At 43.1% G+C, this 19,164-nt stretch overlaps 1 protein-coding gene across 5 annotated transcripts in view; it reads right to left on the reverse strand.

The window, feature by feature from the left end:
• Positions 1-19,164, reverse strand: part of KLHL29 (kelch like family member 29) — a 385,829-nt gene that overhangs the window by 17,193 nt on the left and 349,472 nt on the right. For all 5 annotated transcript variants that reach the window (XM_079298042.1, XM_079298039.1, XM_079298043.1 and 2 more), the window contains 4 exons: positions 18,565-18,763; positions 15,696-15,878; positions 12,846-13,026; positions 4,272-4,465 (listed from right to left, as the gene is read on the reverse strand). In XM_079298042.1, coding sequence (XP_079154168.1) covers positions 4,272-4,465; positions 12,846-13,026; positions 15,696-15,878; positions 18,565-18,763 — 757 coding nt within the window. The remainder of the gene's footprint in view (positions 1-4,271; positions 4,466-12,845; positions 13,027-15,695; positions 15,879-18,564; positions 18,764-19,164) is intronic.

Below are 19,164 nucleotides of genomic sequence, written 5' to 3' on the forward strand. Positions count from 1 at the left end.
GGCATGGCCATAGGCTAACCAGGAGACTGTGATCTGATCCTGAACACAGCTCAGGTGAGGCCCAGGTGAAGCTGCTGCATGAACAGTGAGGGATGGATATCACCCTGCAGGCTCAGAGCTCTCCTGGGAGCTGCTCTATGCCTTCCCACTGACCCTTGAGCAAACCCTCCTTGGAGACCCCAAAGTCGAGTGTCCTCACTTGCAAACACCACATTCTGTGTATGGGGGGTGGGCATGGCCATGCCAAAAGCAGGAGGCTCCACCTGCCCCCACAGGGCAGCTTTAACATCAAATTTATGGGCACAGTGTTGATGAACTGAAGAGTGCTGGAAAAAGAACAGCCATGGACATGAAGGAGAGGTAGGAGTGAAGAGGACATTGGATAAACAGCAACACAAAATTACTGACTTTGCAGGGCAGAGGGCAGAGAATAGGCAGGGAAACACTGAGGAGTGGAAAAAGTCATTCTGAAGGGAGTACATGGCATGTACAGAGGAAAAATGGCTGAGATAAAAAATTCAAGCTTAGCAGGGTGAAAAGCACTAAGAACTTGCCATGGGAAGAAAAATACACTGAAGAATGAGATAAAACACTCATTGCTGTGGGACTTTCAGGTGAAAACCAGCCATATTCCCCTACAAATACCAAACTATTGCCTTGGGAGAGTGCCAAGACATATATCTGATTTTTCTTGTTAAAAAAAAAAAAAACAACAACCAAGAAACAATCTATTAATTTTAACTTAAATAAACCATGGGGCAGTGCAGTAAAAATGCACAGATGCTCCTAGTGCTTCTATTTTCCAGATTGGTCTTGCATTCTTAGGTCTGTGATTGTCTCACTTTGGTCTGACAAATCACTACAGGAGTAAATGGTAAGGTAAGAACTAGATACCTGGATTAGAAACCAGAAATACTCACAGAACTTCTCTATTCTCTATTTTTCATCAGATTTAAAAATTTAATAGTAATGGTAATTAAATAATTGTCTTATTACAATCCAAAAACATTAATAAAATCTTTTCATTCCAAACTGATTATTCAGTGTACCTAAAAAAGATATGTTTTAGGCCTGTCATGAAAGCACAATGTGAACTAAAAGGCACTGACCAGGTAATTTGGCTTACTTAGAATCCCTGACTTCAGCATGTCTATGGCCATCTTGTTAAAGAAGAAAAAGCTCAGGAAGCTGGGCATGGAATACATTTTTAGCACAGATATATAGGACAGCTTGGCCAGAAATGGAAAGGCAGGTGCTGCAAGTACAAGGCTCTGGTCCATTTGTTGATGTAGGGCTTTCATTTTTAGAGCTAAAAACCTGAGAAGGGGATGTGCAATGTGATTTACTCTAAACATCCAGTGTGAAAGCTCCATTCTCCCAATGACATCCAGCTGTGGGCTGCACTGCTACAGGAACACCTGCCCACTCCAAGGTGAGAAGGACTGACATGGGGCAGAGGATGGAGCACTGAGGAAGGCCTTGTCCTCCCCAAATGTGGATGTGTGTGACCAACACTTGCCCAAAGGCATCCACATGCAGCATCAGTGAGCCTGGTGTCATACCTACTGCTCACAGGCATCCACCTCCCAACACCTCCTGACAGCTGAAGCACAAAGAATAAATGGGAACTGGGAGTGAATCCACTGCATGTTCCTAGGAGAATTCCAGGCAGAAGAGCAAGGGCTGAGCTGTGTGAGTTGCTATCAGTCCCCAGCCTGTATCTCCTCTGCACAGGCAGGATGTCAGTGTCCAGCCTGCTTCACCTCCACTCAGACTGCACAAAACACGAGCCATGATTGATGCCAGTGCTGCCTTGGGTTAGATGGCACGTGATGCTTTGAAAGAGATGGACCTTTAGGGTTCAAATGTGTGCCATGCTGCATTCAACTCACTATCATAAAATACCACAGAGAACTGAGACAGTGCTACTGGTCTAAAAATCTCCACAGACCTTGGCTGCTTTCAATACCTGCAGCTACTGTTGCATATCTGAGCATGCTCCAGGCATTATTAAATAAACTGTTGTCCTATTTGAGGTCAAACAGGTTTCACTGATCTCGGGGTGACTTTGTAACAACTCAGCATCTCAGCTGTATTAGCTCAGAGGTACACCTTAGGGATTCACAAATCAACACAAAAAGACTCTGAGACTGTCAGAGGCACCCTGGCAGTGATCATGTCAGGATTCATCCCAGCTGTATTCTGCAAAAGGCTCCTTCTACTTCCTCTTTCCTTTAGACTGTACTGTACCTGGCACTGCATCCAGCTCTTGGGGGGGATGCTTTAAAAATACTGGTGACACTATGGTTCCTGTAGAGCTGCAGAAACTAAAATATATTTCCAACATTCTCATAGCCTTGTTGTGAAGATCAGGCATCACACCAGTTCACATTCCCAGACATTCTCCGTGGGGAGGCCATTTGTCAGACTGTGTTATTTTAAGTTATTTGCAAGTAAGTTGATGTTCTACATTACTCAGCAAAGAACTCCTTATTTATTTTATTCCTTCAGCTTAACTAATGAACTTTGCACCAAGAAAACATAAATAACATTTTTAACTTCACGAGTATCTTTAATGTATTTTTGTGTTATTAAGAAATAATAGTACAACTCTGTTAGGACAATGGGTGATGAACCCAACTCTGGATGGTGAAGGTGATTTCTTTCAAGCACACATGGTGCTGACACTTGCTAGGCTCTAAGGAGCCCAAGGGATGATTCCTTAGCTCCTGTGGCACTTGTACTATTATGGTAAGGAAGAGGAATACAGCTTCACATAATGGACTCATTTTTGCAGTGTGCTGAGAGTCCAGGAAAATCTCATACTGTCAGCCAGTGGATTAAAGGAGCAGCAACAGCTGTAGGCAGGTGATGGAAAAAGCCAGCAGTGGGGATGTTTGTGCTGCTGTCTTACACAGGCGTGCCTTGGGCTGGCCAACACACTCCCACTGGGCTCCATGTGTGTCAGGTTGTGTCAGGGGGAGCAGCCAGAGAGGCACTGGCTGGGCAGGGGGGGCTGAGGCCATGGAGCACCAGCTCCTCACATCCTGACCTACCAGGAGCCCCAGCAAAAGGGTCAGAATCATCTAACAAGCTGCAACAGAAAAAACAGCTTATTCTAACTTTTTGATGGTGCTTAGGCCTCACCTGAAGACCTTACAGCTGTCCTATAATTACTTACTTGCTACTCCTATTGCTCTAAGGCTCAGTAGTGAGAAGATGACGTTTTAAAAATGAAGCCACAGTTTCAACACGAATGGTGAAACACTTGCACAGCTTGCCCAGACAGGCAGCAGATGCCCCATCCCTGGAAACTTCAAGGTCAAGTTGGACAGGACTCTGAGTAAACTGAATTACTGAAAGATGTCCTTGCTTATTGCATGGGTTACGTGACCTTTGAAGGTCCCAAACCACTGCATGATCTCTGAACTAGGAGGTGAAGGCAAACCGCTCTGAAAGCAGCTTCTGTGCAATGACTGTGTGAGTTGTTTCTTTGGCCACTTGGGTGCAGCCGGAGCAAAGGCTGTCAGAGCCCAGTGCAGAGCAGACAACCCAGGTCAGCTGCTGCCTGCAAGAGCATCCTGGCCAGGCTGAGTGCTAAACCTCATTTCCAAAAGCAGCCTCAACACTCAGGGTGCAAATCACCACAGAAAGCAAGGAAGTTACAAACTTCTGAGTGCTGTTCTAATTTTGGAAGGAAGTCATCTCCTCTGACATTGGCTGGTACATTGGAAAATCTGGTTTCTTGTATTGCTCTTTATGTTTGGTGAGCTCAAGGGCTTCATAAACTAATAAATGCAGTTTTAATAAACTGCATCTTGAAGCTGTCAGCCTCTGAAGCACATATGCCTGTGGACATCACTGATAAATCCCAGCTCAGAATGCCTGTCACTTCCCACAGGACAGGCAGCGTTTTAACAAACCCATGAGTGATAATTCACTGCTTGAGCAGTGCTCTGAGCCCACATGGGACAACACATGATGCCAGCATGAAGTTTCACTTCACTGCACTCGGAGATTTTTTAAATCCAAAATGGCTAATTGTTCATACCTAGTAACTGATTTTTTTTCTGCTTTGAACTCATCGCTTCGAGCTGGTAACTAGTCTGTATTAATGAGTGACAATTGCCTTCAGCGGAAATCCAGATAATTGCTTCTCTGGGATAATATCCATGCATTGCTGCCAACGTGTTATAGGGACATCCCTCCCACCCCCAAGTCCTTTTGTTTCTGCAGAGGCTCTGACCCCACAGCGCAGGGACTGTGCTTACCGATCATGGGGGACTCGATGAAGCTCCAGGAGTTGCTCTGGGGCAGGTAGGACTGCAGCACGCCAGCAGCACGGCCGGCCTCGTTCACCCCTCCAAAGACGTAGATCTTGCCCCCGCAGACGGTGGCGGCGGCCGAGTGCACGGCCTTGGGCAGCGGCGCGATGCTCTCCCACTGGTTGGTGATGGTGTCGTACCTGGGGGAGACAGCAGAGTCAGGGAGCTGAGCTGAGCTGAGCTGGGCAGCACTGACAGGCACAGAAGGGCAGCTTGGCAAGCAGAACAAAAGCAGAGGTGGAAATGTGGTTTTTTTTTTTAACATCTTGAGAATTCAGCCACTTGGTAAACGGTGTAATGAATGCTTTTCTCTAAGGTTTTGAAACATTGATAGAAGCCCAGAAAAAGCTGGTTCTGTTTTCTGTATATGCCTCTCAAATCTCATTATAGTCCAAGGTGCAGAAACTCAGGACATCTTTGTTGAGATGGCTTCCAGTGATTAATTTCTTTTAATGAGTATACAATGAGATTATTCTTGCTAATCAGTGCGGAGATATCCAATAGTGACTGTGGGCAGGCAACTGTTAATATACTTCAATTGTTCAGCTTGTGGAACACATCTCACCTGCAACATAATGCAACATGATGGCTCCTTTTACTCTAGTTAACCGAGCAGCAACTCCCATTTTGTGCCAGAATAAGTTGCTTCCATTTAATTTTCAATGTGCAAACCAAGCTACTTGTTTTCAGGATGCTGCAACTGTTAATGCTGGGGTAAGATTTCACCACTGCATTTGTATTTGACATGAATCAAACAGAAAAGAGTATGCAGGAAAGTGCTAAATTAGTTTTGAGGTCATCAGTATCTCATTTAATTAAGTCATTGACCATAAGGGATGTATGGTTAACAATCCATGGATGAAGATTCATTTTAGACAACATTGTAAGTACAGGCATCCCTTGCTTTTAAAAGATAATGTGGCAGGGATCCAAATAGCTGCTCTAACATGAATCTTGGAGACAGTAGAGAATAATGTGATTTTTAGGTTTCTATATTTCCATGTAATGACAGATGCAGTCAAACAGGACTTTCCCATGTAGTGATTTTTCAGGGTTGTTGACTGCCAGAACAGAAGCCCTCATCACCCATTCAGGGCTTTTGCTCTTAATGGCAGTGATATGCAATATGCAAACATGAAATGAATTGATGAACATGAACCCATCTGCAAAATATGATTTGGCAACAAGGGAATTTTCCCTCTGTAACATGTCCCTCAAATTTTCACTGTTCAAACTTGGGGAAAACAAAAGGGAGGAATGATAAAAATGGCATAAACAGCAGAAAATAATGTGCTTAATAAAAATACACTAATGAGTTTCCAAGTAATATAACTGAAAGTAATTAACACACTCATTAAAAAAAGAAGCAAAGGCAAACTTTAACTAAAAAAATTAGAAAAGTCCCTTATAATGAGCATGGAGAACTGCCTTGTATGATGCTCTAAATTAGTTACAGAGAAATTAAATTCATCTACAACAAGTGATCAAAGGGAAGAAATATAACAAGATTAAACAACACAGTGCTGGGAGCATTCATGGTGACACACCTTTACTGGGCTGATTCTTGTACCAAACCTGAGCCTGCAGATGCATTTTGACTGCACAAGCAGCTCCTCCAGGTCAGTCACCACATGCTGCATCTCCTGCATTCACCCACAGCACTCAAAGGGAGCAGCATTCACATCCACCCCAGCAGATATGCAAAAAAATCTCACATAATATAAAGTTTCACACATTGCTTTTGGGACATACTTTGCTAACTCAGCTATTGCAGTAATTGGTAATTTAATTCTTGATGTCTTGTTAAAAAATTGGCTATAATTGGTTATAGAATGGGAAAAACAACAGAGCTGAGAACTGACCTAGTGTTCCTCCTCTTGTTCCTCCTTTAGGACCAATTTCACCTGTCAACTGATACATTTTGTCTCACACCATCTACTCAGATTTAGCACCAGGAACATTTGTTTGTAGTCAAAGGGGTCTGAGATGGGGGTGGTGAGCAGCCAACTCCCTTCCCTGTTGCTGGCAGAAGTACCTGGCACAATTCAGCTTCCAAGACAAGGACATTCTTGGCAATGACTTTCTGATTGTCCCAATACATTTTTGGGAAGAAGGGATTATATCCTTCATGTGTGCTGGGGGCTGGGTGTGGTGAGGACTGCATCCATAGGAACACTGGAGAAAGGTCCAAATTACAAAAACGATCGCCTGTTTTCTGGATGAATTTCCTTACTGACATCTCAGGTCCTGCAGACCCCATTTTTAACCCACTTTCACTGCTCTCTGTTTATGTTCTGCAATGAGAGAGCTGCTCTTTCTTTCTCCTACTGTCCTTTATCTACCACTGAGAAACCAAAAATCATGAGTTTCACTTCATCTGCTGAAAGCCAAAGGCTGAAAATCTTCTGGATGCAGGTCCATGTGGTGAAGCTTAAACCTCCACTCTTCTCTTGAAGGTCATTTGGTCTCAAAAATCAGTGAACCATAAAGCAGGTGGAAGCAAGTCCTTCCCTACCTAACCTGGGCATCTAATGTGGGTTTTACATGGGCTGCTCAGTGAAGCAATGGAGTGTCTACCCCAGCCCTGAGGCTGAAGGGGAGAAATTGATGCCTTCAAGGCTTCCTGATAGCTGCCCACAAAGTCCTTCCATTCCCTAGGAATTTATTTCTCCAGTTCACTCCCTCCTTGCAAAACAGGCAAACTTGATTTCTAGTCTGTTTTGCTTCAGTTCCCACCCACCAGAAAGTTTGTTTCTTTTTCCCTGTTGGATTATAAAGCTGTCTGCTATCAAATCTCTCTCTTTCACATATGGACGTGCAGAAAATAATAAAGTCAACTCTTCACCTTCTATGGGATAAACTAAGTAGTCTGAGCTCCTTAAGTCTCTGCAAGGCAGGCTTCCATCACTTTGGTCTATCTCAAGTCAGCTCTTAATGTGTTCACACAAGGATTTGCACTAGATTAACTAAATTGGTTTAAAAATGAATGAAGGTGAACCTTTGTAACCTTCCAGGACAGAAAATACTAACACCTGCTTTACCTCCTGCCCTAGGGCTTTTCCATCTGTTGTGTCATCTCTGGCACTGCCATCACACCACGGCCACTGGTGCTCGTGGGGCTCCTGGCTGCCTGTCACACCAGCCCTGCTCCAGGGCCAGCAGGGAGGAAACTGATTCAAAGAATAATCACTTTGATCTCTTTTCATTAGTCAAGCTTTGCATTCGAATCCCCTGTTTGAAGCTGTAGATGGAGACATAATGTGAGCTGGCTTCAAGCCAAGCAAAGGTTTTTCTTCCCTCTCCTCCGTGCTCCCTCCTGGTGTGTCCACGCTTGTCCTTGGCTCTGGGCCCACCTAGCCCATCCAATGTGCTGAACTTGAATCTTCAAGGACATCTCCTTTCACATGACTGACTCCTGCAGCCCCTGCATGCCATGCACTCGTGTGTGCTTGTACACTCTTGCCCTAATGCTCCTTCCTCTGCCCAGCAGCCTGCAGGACATGTGTCCCCACCTGTCATTCATGTGTCACTTGCACTGAGCACAGGGATCTCATCTGACCCTCGTGCACTCACTACCTGCTGATTCATGTGTTATTTACACATAACTTGCATGTTTTTACATCTCTTATATATGTGTATCTGCACATTATCTGTATATAAAATACATGCATATATGTGTATGTATTGTTTATATACAACAAATGATCTGAACCCAGCAGAAAATACAGCTCAGGCTTGAAGAGCACATGCAAAAATAAAACTCTGCTGGTTTCCATATCTCTCCACTCTTAGGATTTCATCTGTGAGAGTCATCTTCCCCTTCCTTCATTCAACTCCTCCTTCCTTGCTCTTTCCCTTCCACCTTAGTATTAACAGCAGAAAACCCTTCATTTCAAGCTGTGCCACTCGCTTCACTGCCTTCTTGACTTTTGATCTCTTCAGTACCTGAAAACAGTACTTTTTTCCTCTTCAGTCTCTTAATTTCTGTCCTCCTAGGTTAAACAGTCATATGTGTATCTTCATTTATTCACATTATAAGATCCTTACATCATAGTCATCTGCTTACACACTGACCATTTCTGTCAGTCTGCAAGAAATCCTTCAGCTATTTAAGTATTATTTAATTATATTTGCAGGAAAGCTTCTATTTAAACTAAAGCTGTACAGTGTCATATTGAACTGCTCTTCAGATGATTCACATGTTTAAATTCACAGTAATGGATTACTATTTTTTGCCTTTTTTCTTTTCTTCTGACAGGCTTAAGAAACTATCCTCTGACAGAGCAATATATTTAATTTTATTTCATCCAGGTAAGATAAGATCTTTTAAAATCATTGAGTCTAACCATTAACCCAGCATTGCCAGGCCCACCATTAAACCATGGTTTAATTAAACTCAGTGCCACATCTACATGTGAGCTTCTAAATACCTTCAAGGATGGTGACTCCAACGCTCCCCTGTGTAGCCTGGTCCAGTGCCTGGCAATTCTTTTGGTGAAGAAATGTCCACCTTCCCTGGGGGAAAACCCCTAATCCCTACATGATCATATCTCAGTAAAACAGTAAGTTCTGAAGCAGTTTCTAAAATGTACAAAACTTAGTTTTTACACTGATTTTTTAGACTGTCTTCAAAGTATGCGCTGCCAACAAAAGTAATCTCCCAATTTTAGACAACCTTATTGCAAAAGTGCTGTCAGGTCAAGGGGATTTATCTTCTTCTGTCCTTCAAACTTATAATAACCACAAAGCACCCACATTTCCACACTTCCAGTCCCATACATTGTCTTGTCAGAGTATGCAGCCTTCTCTGCTCTCAAATTGCATATATTACAGGGCACATCCATTATCTAAAGACCTAGTTCGTGGATACACTTCATTTCACCAGCTCCCAACTCAACTCATATCTCAGAAGAAGACAGAAAGTGTAATACCTTCTAGCCTAACACCTAATGACTTGCTTCTTGTCACACAGAACCTTGCCAGAGGGGCTTGATGGAGAACTGCAGCCATGCTGTTATTTCCCTAAACACTCATCGCAAAAACATAACTTTTCCTGAACATATACCCATGCACAGCCACAAAAATGGACTTATAACTCAGCCCCTCTGGCACATGCATATTGTTTTAAGATGAGTAACAAATGACTCTTATTCATCTGTTTGTGATTGATAGTCCTACATTATGCATTGAGACAGAATTTTTGCTGCCTCCTTACAGACAAGTGGCAGATAAAGGGTAAAGAATCTCAGCCCTGTTGAATTTGATGGGAAAACACCCACTGGTGCTGATGCCATAAATCATTATGAGTCCAGTGGTCGCTACTTGCTTTAATGCTTTGTAATAGTACAACAGATGTATTAAGTGCAGGAAGGTGGCATCCTGTATAGCTAAGGTGGTCTGACACTTGCTTTTTAAAAGCAAGATGCTGTAAAAACATCTTTGTAAGATTTTAACATTTTAGGATCAAATATCAAATCAAAAATTACAAGAATTCCATGAAGAAGAGGTAGAAAAAAAAAGAAAGAAAAAGAAAGAAACTGGGAGAAAATGCTGTTCTTTGTCTTCAAAGACCCACTGAGGTGAGACACTCTTTAGAAATCATCCTCTGAGACTGCTCACTGGTGAGGTCAGGGCAAGTCACTTTGGAGTGGAGACATGCCCTTGACCATGCCAGCAGACACACGTCAGAACCTGGCCAAAGCTGGCCATGGTCACGCTTGGGCTGAATGAGCAAGCAGACAGCAAAATGTGGTTGGGAAAGATAAGCTGCATGTGCACCAGGGGAGGTGGTAGGTGGTCCAGCAAGGGAGGATGTTCAGTGCCTTGCCCTTCACACTGGTGGCACAGCCCAGGACTGCATTGTGTGTCAGGCCTGGATAAGCCCCTGCACCTCCATCTGGGGAGATAACAGGGCTATAATCTCAGAGGTCTCCTAGGAGGTGAAAAACTACCCCAAACTCATGAATAAATTGTGTCTGCAACTCTGCACTGAGGGAAAGAATGACAACTTCAGAGGTAATTTTTGGCATCACTTGACATGAAGCATATGACCATGCCACATTATTTTAATTTAGTGCTTTTCTGTGACCTGCTGGAATGACAGAGGTTTATCCCTTACTGAGAGATTGTATCATGCTGTCCCATCAAAACCAACACAGTATTTGAAAGAGGAATGTGCAACCCACACAGAAATATGGTGGGAGAAAGTTGGTTTCTTGTAGCTCTAGAGCAGGGGAGAGAAGAAAAGCAGAATCAAAAAGTGGGAATTCACAGATTGTAACACAGCAGCCAACTCAGCAATTCAAGTAATTTTAAGTTTGTATTTTAGTGTGTTTTATTCCAAAGCTGCAATCCAAATTCAGAAATCCTCACTGCTTGCAAAAATGAGTACATCAATTTAAATTCCTGAACTCTGCCTTGTCCAACTGGGAAGGGCTTTTGTGTGAAAAGGCCTGACTTTGTTCAGCACTGCTAGGAGAGTCAGCCTTCCCTCACCTGCATTTCTGACAGCAGATCCTGAAACATCCTTTCCAAAACACAGCTTCAGCCATGCTGTGCTTCACTTCTGTCACCCCCTATTATCATTTTAATATGAAAAATAAAAAATGAAACATCCCCAAACTTCTCTCATTTCCTGGCATGGCCCAAAGGAGGCCATGTTGCACTTTTTCCATGGCTCTGTCTCACAAGCCACTCTATAGACAACAGCAGATTAATTATAACCACGGGTTTAGCAAATCCCCATGACAAGACATCCTCATTGTGGCTGAGGCAGTGTGTGCTGAAATGATAGGGAGGAAATCTGCTCCTTCCCACATCCAGGTCTCTTGGTGGGCTCTGTACAATGGAAAACCAGCACTGCTGCTCTCACTGAGCCAAGCAGGGGCTGCTGAGAGCCTGAGGTGACTTTGCAGCTGCAATGTCACCTGTGGTGAGGGATGGGGTGACAGGGATGAGAGGGAATGAGCAGGGGGGGACTCTGCTTGATTTAGGGTTCATTCAACTGACCAACATTTTGGATGCTTTGATAGAGACCATGAGAATCAGAGCAGAGACAAATCAGGCCCAAGGAAAACTGAAAAGAGATAATTTAATCAACGACAACTGTCAAGAGTCCTTCACAGCATTTTTATACTGTTCATCTTTATCAAGAGATGGAATAAAACAGCATCTCTTTCCTAGGCTCTCTCCTTCCTGTGCTCAGAAAAATAGTTCTGATAGTTAAAAATTTACTGACTTAAATTATGGGATGGATACTTTCAGATACTAGAAACAAATCTCCTGAAAAGGGTGAGATTTGCTTCAAAGCCAGTCCCATGGGCAGTACCCACTTTAAGTTCTGGGTGAAGGTGAGGGCAGTGTTTACATGTTCCATTCACTGCTATGATTTATCATTCATTCATTGCTGTCTGCATTTCCCTGATTTGCTGAGAGCATCATCATCAACACCAGTTCCCAACCTTTTGAAAAATGTGTTGCTTTTTCTTCCTCCAAAAATCCTTCCTAATGACCTATGCCTATTTGTTTTGCCTCTTAAGGCAACTTTTACTGGAAAATGCCTGCTTCAATATGTTACTGAAGCAGTATTCAAATTCAGCATTTAAAATTGAAAAAAAAATGAATTTTTGGTTGCCACATTCCCTTGGAAAAATATTTCCCAAATATATTTCCCAAGTAAGAGTTTGGAGAAGGCTAAGACTGTATTGATTATTTTTGGAGTAGAATATTCTCATAAACTGCATTTCCAAGTGATTTCTATTTTTCAACGAAAACATTATTATAGATATAAAATCTATGGCTTCATTGAATGCCATGGGTGACAAGAATTTAGATGGTTTTGGAATTTTACTTGCTGAAATATTTTTGTTGCACTTTCGTTCCTTCCTGTTTTTCAAGTTCCATGTGAAAAAAATTATATCTGGAGTTTACTTGAAAAGAGAAATTTCCATTCTCTCCCATCTTTGTTCAGCCAGGAATTCAAAACTGTTTCCATTTATTGGTTGTTTTACTCTGAACTTGGCAGGTCCCAGCCCCAGGCCAAGACCACCAAAGGGAGGCTCTTCCAGCCAGATCAAGGCTGAGGTGCTACACCAGGAAAACACATACATGACACTTTGCTGTTGCTTTTTTAGGATTTAAGGAAAAAAAAAAAAGCTAATGTGGTCTGAAAAGACTTTCATCAATACTAAATTCAAAGGGAGTTTATTAGCTCATTTTATAACTGGGAAAAATGTCCAAAGAACTTAATTCCTCTCTTCACTCCCCTGAGCAAAGTGAGAAGCTGGCAAGTTTCCTCTTTGGTTTTGAAACAATGCTTTCCACTGAAGCATTTAAATGAAATCTAATCCTGCCCTCTTTCCTACTTTCTTAGCTGTTATAAAAGCTTATTTTAACACACACAGTCCATTTGATGTGTCCTTTAAAAGGCAAACAGTCCTTTAGCATAGCGTGAAGGAAAAGCTCCAGCAAACAGCATGTGGTTTATTTTGGGTGTTTCTTCAGTTTTGGGGTTTTTTTTACCTTTCCACATGGTCAACGTTGCCTGCCACACCGACCCCTCCAATGGTGTAGATTTTGCCATCGTACACCAGACTGTTGTGTCGACACCTGGGGACCGTCATGCGGGACACGAGGTTCCAGTTATCCAGCAGGGACATGTAGCACCAGACATCAGCCAGCGTGACACCCGACTCCATCCCGCCTGGCACCCGGGAGAGAAAGGGGAGAGTCAGGGGATCTGCAACGGCAGCAGCTCTGCACACAGCAATCAAAGCCAGCCACAAAGTAAAAACTCTTCAAATGACATTTGACTAATTAAAATAAATCACCCTCAATGCTGAGCATCTGTTCCGATGATGCATATCTGTGTCATTTATTCATGTGCCCCAAAGGCTGGGGTTTTTTTTTTTAATAAGATGACATGAAGAAATCAAGATGTCAGACTACGAGGGACACATACATAAGGGGATAGACCCTTCTCAGTGTTCATAAATAACTTCCAGTCTATTAAATTACTGCAACACTTGCAAGAAGGTGTCAGGAGGCTGAGTCTATCTTGGCTTGCGAGACACAGGCCAGCCTGAAACCGAAAATGCTTAATACAGTGATGGATTGAAGCAGCACATATATGGGCACAATAAAATCAGTGCTTGCACTGTAGGCTTAATTTCTAATTTTCAGGGACAAATTTCTTATTTATTTTCATTTACAGATAAAAGACAGAACCAGCTGTACCACTCCTGCAAAACAGTTCAAGATGATTCTGTGAGATATTTATATTGGTCACTTTTAGACTTCTGCTTGAAGCTTCCAAGGTAGCCACTTAGTGGGTCTCTTACTATCCTGTTTTGAAACACAAAGAGGTGAAATGATTTATTTGGGACCACACTAGGAGTCAGTGGTCAAGCCAGGAAAATGAACTAGACACAGTTCTATGGTTTAATGAGAAAAACAGACTTCCTCCTTTGTATTTTGCTCTCCAAACCTATGCTATGCAGTGCAAGGTCCAGTACTTGGAGCTTACAACAGCCCATTTTCACTTCTGTTGGTTCCCCTTCCCTTTTTCCTGTGTCTTCTACATTTGAGCAAAGCAAAATATCAACTGACTCTTTGCTACATTTCCAGCTCTCCTTAACTGCAGGCACCAAGCACCATCCGGTCACTCATCCAGATTCAAGGGAAAGAGCTGAAATGAGCTCTGAAATTAGGATTCTATGCTTTTGTTAGCAGGTATGGAACAGCCTAAAATGGATGTACATATTGGAAAGCACCTCAGCTAAGAATAACTAAAAGCCAACATCTGACAAAAGCCTCCCCAGAAGACTTTTGATCCAGCTGCTCTCAAGCATGGGCAAACAAGCATAGGGAAAAAAACCATCAAGAAATAATTTCCAATCAATTCTTAGGGTCTCTATGCAGTATTAATGGAATTTAACACCACAGGCAGCAATTTACTGCAGAAAATGCACTGAGAGAGCTCGGCAAGGGAAAGGCAACAGCTGTAACCCCTCACTGGTACAGATGCCAGGTGCATCTGTGCTCCCAAAGACATCCTTGGATCACACACATCTGCACCTCCCTGCCCAGCCTCCTCTTTTCATCAGCCAGCCCCCACTCAGCTGCTATCAGAGCATGCTTGCATTGTCTGGTGGGAACTGCTTTTCCCCTCTCTAGCCAAGCAGAGGTACCAACAGACTGCAGAAATCCAGATCCTGTGATGCTCAGGGAGTGGTGTTGTCAGATACTTTGGGAGTTAAAGCTTTTTTAAGGAGAGTGGTCTTGATTTCACCAAAACCAAGAAGATTATAGGGCTAGTGACTACCATCAGAAGAGAGGTTTCAACAAGTACAAAACATGAATGCTCCTGTAAGCAAATACTTTAAGTGTAGGTCACATATGCAGCAGTTCAGTCTGTCTGTCTCAAATTCCATAACCTACCATTTAGATTCAACTACAGAGAGTATTTTAAATTGTGTTTCTATGGCAGTGAAACCTCTTTGCATGCTTGATGGTAGTCAGACCTATTTTCTTCACGTTGCAACTGCAAAATTTTGTTGTTGACTGCTCTGAGAGTACGTTAACACCGCAGAGACATGGAGAATGATAAAAGCAGGGAAATCCCTCTCTCCAAACATCCTTCCATTTTTCCCACTTGTCTATTTTTTTTTTCTTTTTTTTTTTTTTTTTTCTCCCCAGGAGCAGCTGGGTGAAACTCTGGTATGTCCTGCTTTGTCTGGGCTACTGTATTGTAACTTTTCTCCCAGCCCAGTAAATCTGGAGGGTCAATGGATTGAGAACAACCCTCTACAGGAGGACTGGGGTATACTGGTGGATAAGAAATAGGAAATGACACAGCACTGTGCACTTACAGCCCAAAAAGTCTGCTATATCCTGGGCTGCATCAAAAGCAGCATGGCCAGCTGGTGGAGGAGGTGACTGTCCCCATCTGCTCTGCTCTTGTGAGACCCCACCTTGATTACAATGTTCAGCTCTGGCTGAACAGGCTGAAAGAGTTGGGGTTGTTCATCCTGGAGAAGACAGAGGGGTCTGGGCTTATAAAAAAGATGGAAAGAGGCTTTTTATCAAGGTCTATAGTGACAGGATCAGATATAAGTTTAAAACTGGAAGAAGGTAGATTTAGATTGGACATAAGAAAGAGATTTCTTATATCAAGGGTGGAGAGGCCCTGGCACAGGTTGCCCAGAGAAACTGTGACTGCCCCATCCCTGGAAGTGTTCAAGGCCAGGTTGGATGGGGCTTTGAGCAACCTGATCCAGTGGAAGGGCAGGGAGGGCTGGATTAGGTGACCTTTAAAGGTCCTTTCAAATCAAAACCCTTCTGTGGTTCTGCTTCTATGGAATCTCTGCTTACCTGAGAGATAGATGTTGTCTCCAGCGCTGACCACACTGAAAAACTCTCGATCATAGAAGGGCAGGCTGGCCAGGGGGTACCACTTGTTGTTTTGAGGATTTAAGCAAGTGACTGCTGTTAAAGCACGTTGGTTCATGCCAATCATCTGGCGACCCCCAACTAAGACTATTACCTCGGCTACTCCTAGGATTCAAGGAAAAAAAATAGTATTACAAAAAAGTGGCATCTCTCAACCAGGCAGGAACCCATCCAAAAATACTCAACAGTCAGGGAAATCTGAATGTATCGTATATAAATCTGTTTTAGAGTCTGCAATCAAAGCATGAAGGGTGAGAAAAAACAGGAATGTGTGTAGGGGGAGCAGTGGGTGAGGAATGACACTATGAACACTCTTGGGAGGACTAGGGAGGGAGAATGCCATCTGGGCAAAACTTGGGGGGGAAGAAATAAAAAGGCAGTTCCATTAAAGATGTCCATTCATTTCAACAGCCTTGAGTGAGACTTGCAGGTAGCAAATTTCTCTTCCATTGAAGAAAATGGGCATTTTGTCAAGGATTGTGATGGCTTTGGAGCTTGGTCATTATCCAGGAAAAGCATTTTTGGACTTTAACCTAAAAAAAAGTCTTCTCATATTAAAAGCTAATGTCTGCAGAAAGTGAAGCTATGGTTATGGATGTTCATCCTGGTATTTTTTGTGCATGCACTCTATTAATACATAATTTACTGGTGTGTTATTTTTTGTTTGGTTGTGGGTTTTGTGTTTTTTTTTTTTCCAGAGAAAGCAGATTTCCCAGACCCAGATAACATGTGCACCAGTCATGGATCATGGTCTTGGTCAACCAGGTGCTAGGAAACAAGATGGAGATGGCCCCTGCCTTAATATAGTTATTAACTGAGTTTTATCTGTGCTTGAACAGCTCTCCCAAGCCTGTAACATGCAAGGTGTCCAGCAAGCCAAACTGTCTCTCATGCAAAACTTTCAAGTCCACGTCTCTGAGGTTTTATTCCCACTTCACAGCCACAGCTGAGTCATATCTTATCTCTGTGTTACTCCAAACTCCTCTCCAGACTCATTCCCACAGAGATGGGTCACAGTGTAACTCTGGGATGTTTCCTGCCTCCATCCAAGAGTAAGGTGCTGGGGATGGTTTGGCATTTAGCTCAAGTGTTAAAAACCTTTTTGCAGCAATTGGAAGCCCCTGTGCAGTGTGGTGCCAGGAGAGGTAGGGTCAGAATGACCAGGAGGCCACAAGCTGGAAGGAATCAGAGTTTCAGGAGCTGCCTCCTGACTGGAGCCATTGCTGTGATGTGTTACAGTTCCCAGCTCACAGACAAGTGTGCACAGGTGCAGGGCAGGAGCGAGACTGCCAGCAAGAGGGATTAGGAGCAGCAGCTGAGAGAAATGCGTCTCAGAGTAATGGATTATTGTCCTTCTTCATTAGCATTTTCAAAAAATATATTTGTGTCATTCAAGCAAGGTTACTCTCTTAAAAGTTATTAAGATAAAGTGCTGTACAGTTTAAAATAAATATTTCTCAGTAACAAGAGATCATTATTTTTGTGCCGTACCAGAAAATCTAATCACCTGTGCAAGACATAACTTGATTATAATCAATGACCTCAACAGGGCATGTGACATGCAGCAGTGAGTCCACAAAGGGTGTTTAGAGATCCTTTGTGCCTCCATGAATGCTGTTGATATGCAAAATAACATGATTCTATATAATTAGACTCTGACCTAAAAAACTATAATCACCCTCCTTTATGCTGAGAGAATCACTTTTCCCTCATCAACAAGCTTCTGGAAATGGATCACATTACACCTACAATTTTATATACATAAAATAAGCACTTTTCAAAAATCCCTTCAAACACCACACCATTAGTTGTCTTCAATGAAAGACTTTTTAGGGTAGATTGTTATTGAAAGTCCTCTACACCTTATCCTTCTGAAAGGTGCCTTGATGAGGCAGTCTCCTGAAGCTGCAAATGCTGTGGTTTGATATGCCATCTCTGTGCCACATTAGCATCAGTGACAGTGACAGAAAGTTTTGTCTGGCTTTCTGTTGCACTTACGGGAGGCAGAAGTACAGGCAGCATGTTAAAAGAATTCACCTGCTTCATCAGACTCCTTCTTGGATGCACTTTTCCTACGTGGTATCTGCACTCTCTGTTCAGTGAATATTTAGGGTGTTTCTCACATCACCATGATAAGGGCTCAGCTGGCAAGGTGAGCACTTAGGGTTTTTCCATGCATTTTTCCAAAAAGGAAAAATGGGTGTGAAACTTTTTAAGAAGGCTCAGTTCTTCACAGCTGCTGGGTTTTTAAAAGGGAATATGTTATGTGTGATCCATTTGTTCTGGAGGCATTAAACAGCCTGATATGGTACTCAGCAGTAAAAAAATACTGTATTTACACCACCCTCATCATATAAATATATTATACTTACAAAGGGCTGTGAAAGTGAAGGTGTTTGATGAATATTAGACAGATCCTCCCCACCAAAGGCTCCATGGCAAAAAACCAAATTATTCACCTATTTCTGCAACTAGAGAAACTGAGGCAAAGAGGGCAAGGGGATCACTTTCGGGACAACAGAGGAATGTTACAGTCTCTGTAAGGATAATAACTCCTCAAATTTAGCCTCCTTTTAAATCCCAATTCAGGAGCATATATCTGAACACCCATGTCCACCCATTGGGAGAGGCTCCTAAATTCTGAAGGAAAGTCACAAGGGAAAATTGAGCTGGAAATAACCCCAGGTTCTGGGAAGGACAAGAGAAGGAGCCAAGGTCAGTGGCCTGTCCCAGGGCACGTGCAGGCAATGAGGAGCCAGGGGCTGGTGCTGTGCAGGACATGTTGCTTTACCTGCAGAGAGCCTGGGCCGGGTCCTGGGTGTCTGCATCTCCTGGCGGGCGTGTGGCAGCATGTGGTAACGCTTGGCTTCGTTCACCAGATCCCGGCACGCCTCCGAAGACTTTATCAGCTCCTCATTGTCAACAACGTTCAGCAGATAGCTGGGATGGATGAAGGGCAGCCTCACCACTGCCAGCAGCTCTGCAGCATACTGTGGGGGGGGAGAAATAACAACACGTGCAGCCTTCATGTCAGAGTTCAGCCACTCAGCATCTCCACTTCCTTGCCTGTAAACCATCCCCTGTCACCCAGCCTGCAAAGACACTTGGCATGGATGCTGCATACAAGCCCTGCCTAGTAAATGGGTGGGACAGAGAAGATGCAGCCCTCAGAGCTCCCTGGTTCAGGCTGAATTTGGTACCAGAGCCTAAAAATAATCTTCAGAAGGTGGCAACTCCTGTAATACAGCACTGTATGGAGGAATTTTTTGGAAAAAATGCTCATTCTGAACTCAGGTTGAATGGAACACCTTGTGCAGTGGAGACATGGAGTGAGCATTTATCTGAATTAATCTTGAAATGTGAGTGTGGTTGTTGCACTGTAATAAAACTC

Source organism: Erithacus rubecula, assembly GCF_903797595.1.
Source record: "Erithacus rubecula genome assembly, chromosome: 2".
In the NCBI taxonomy this organism is placed as follows: Eukaryota; Metazoa; Chordata; class Aves; order Passeriformes; family Muscicapidae; genus Erithacus; species Erithacus rubecula.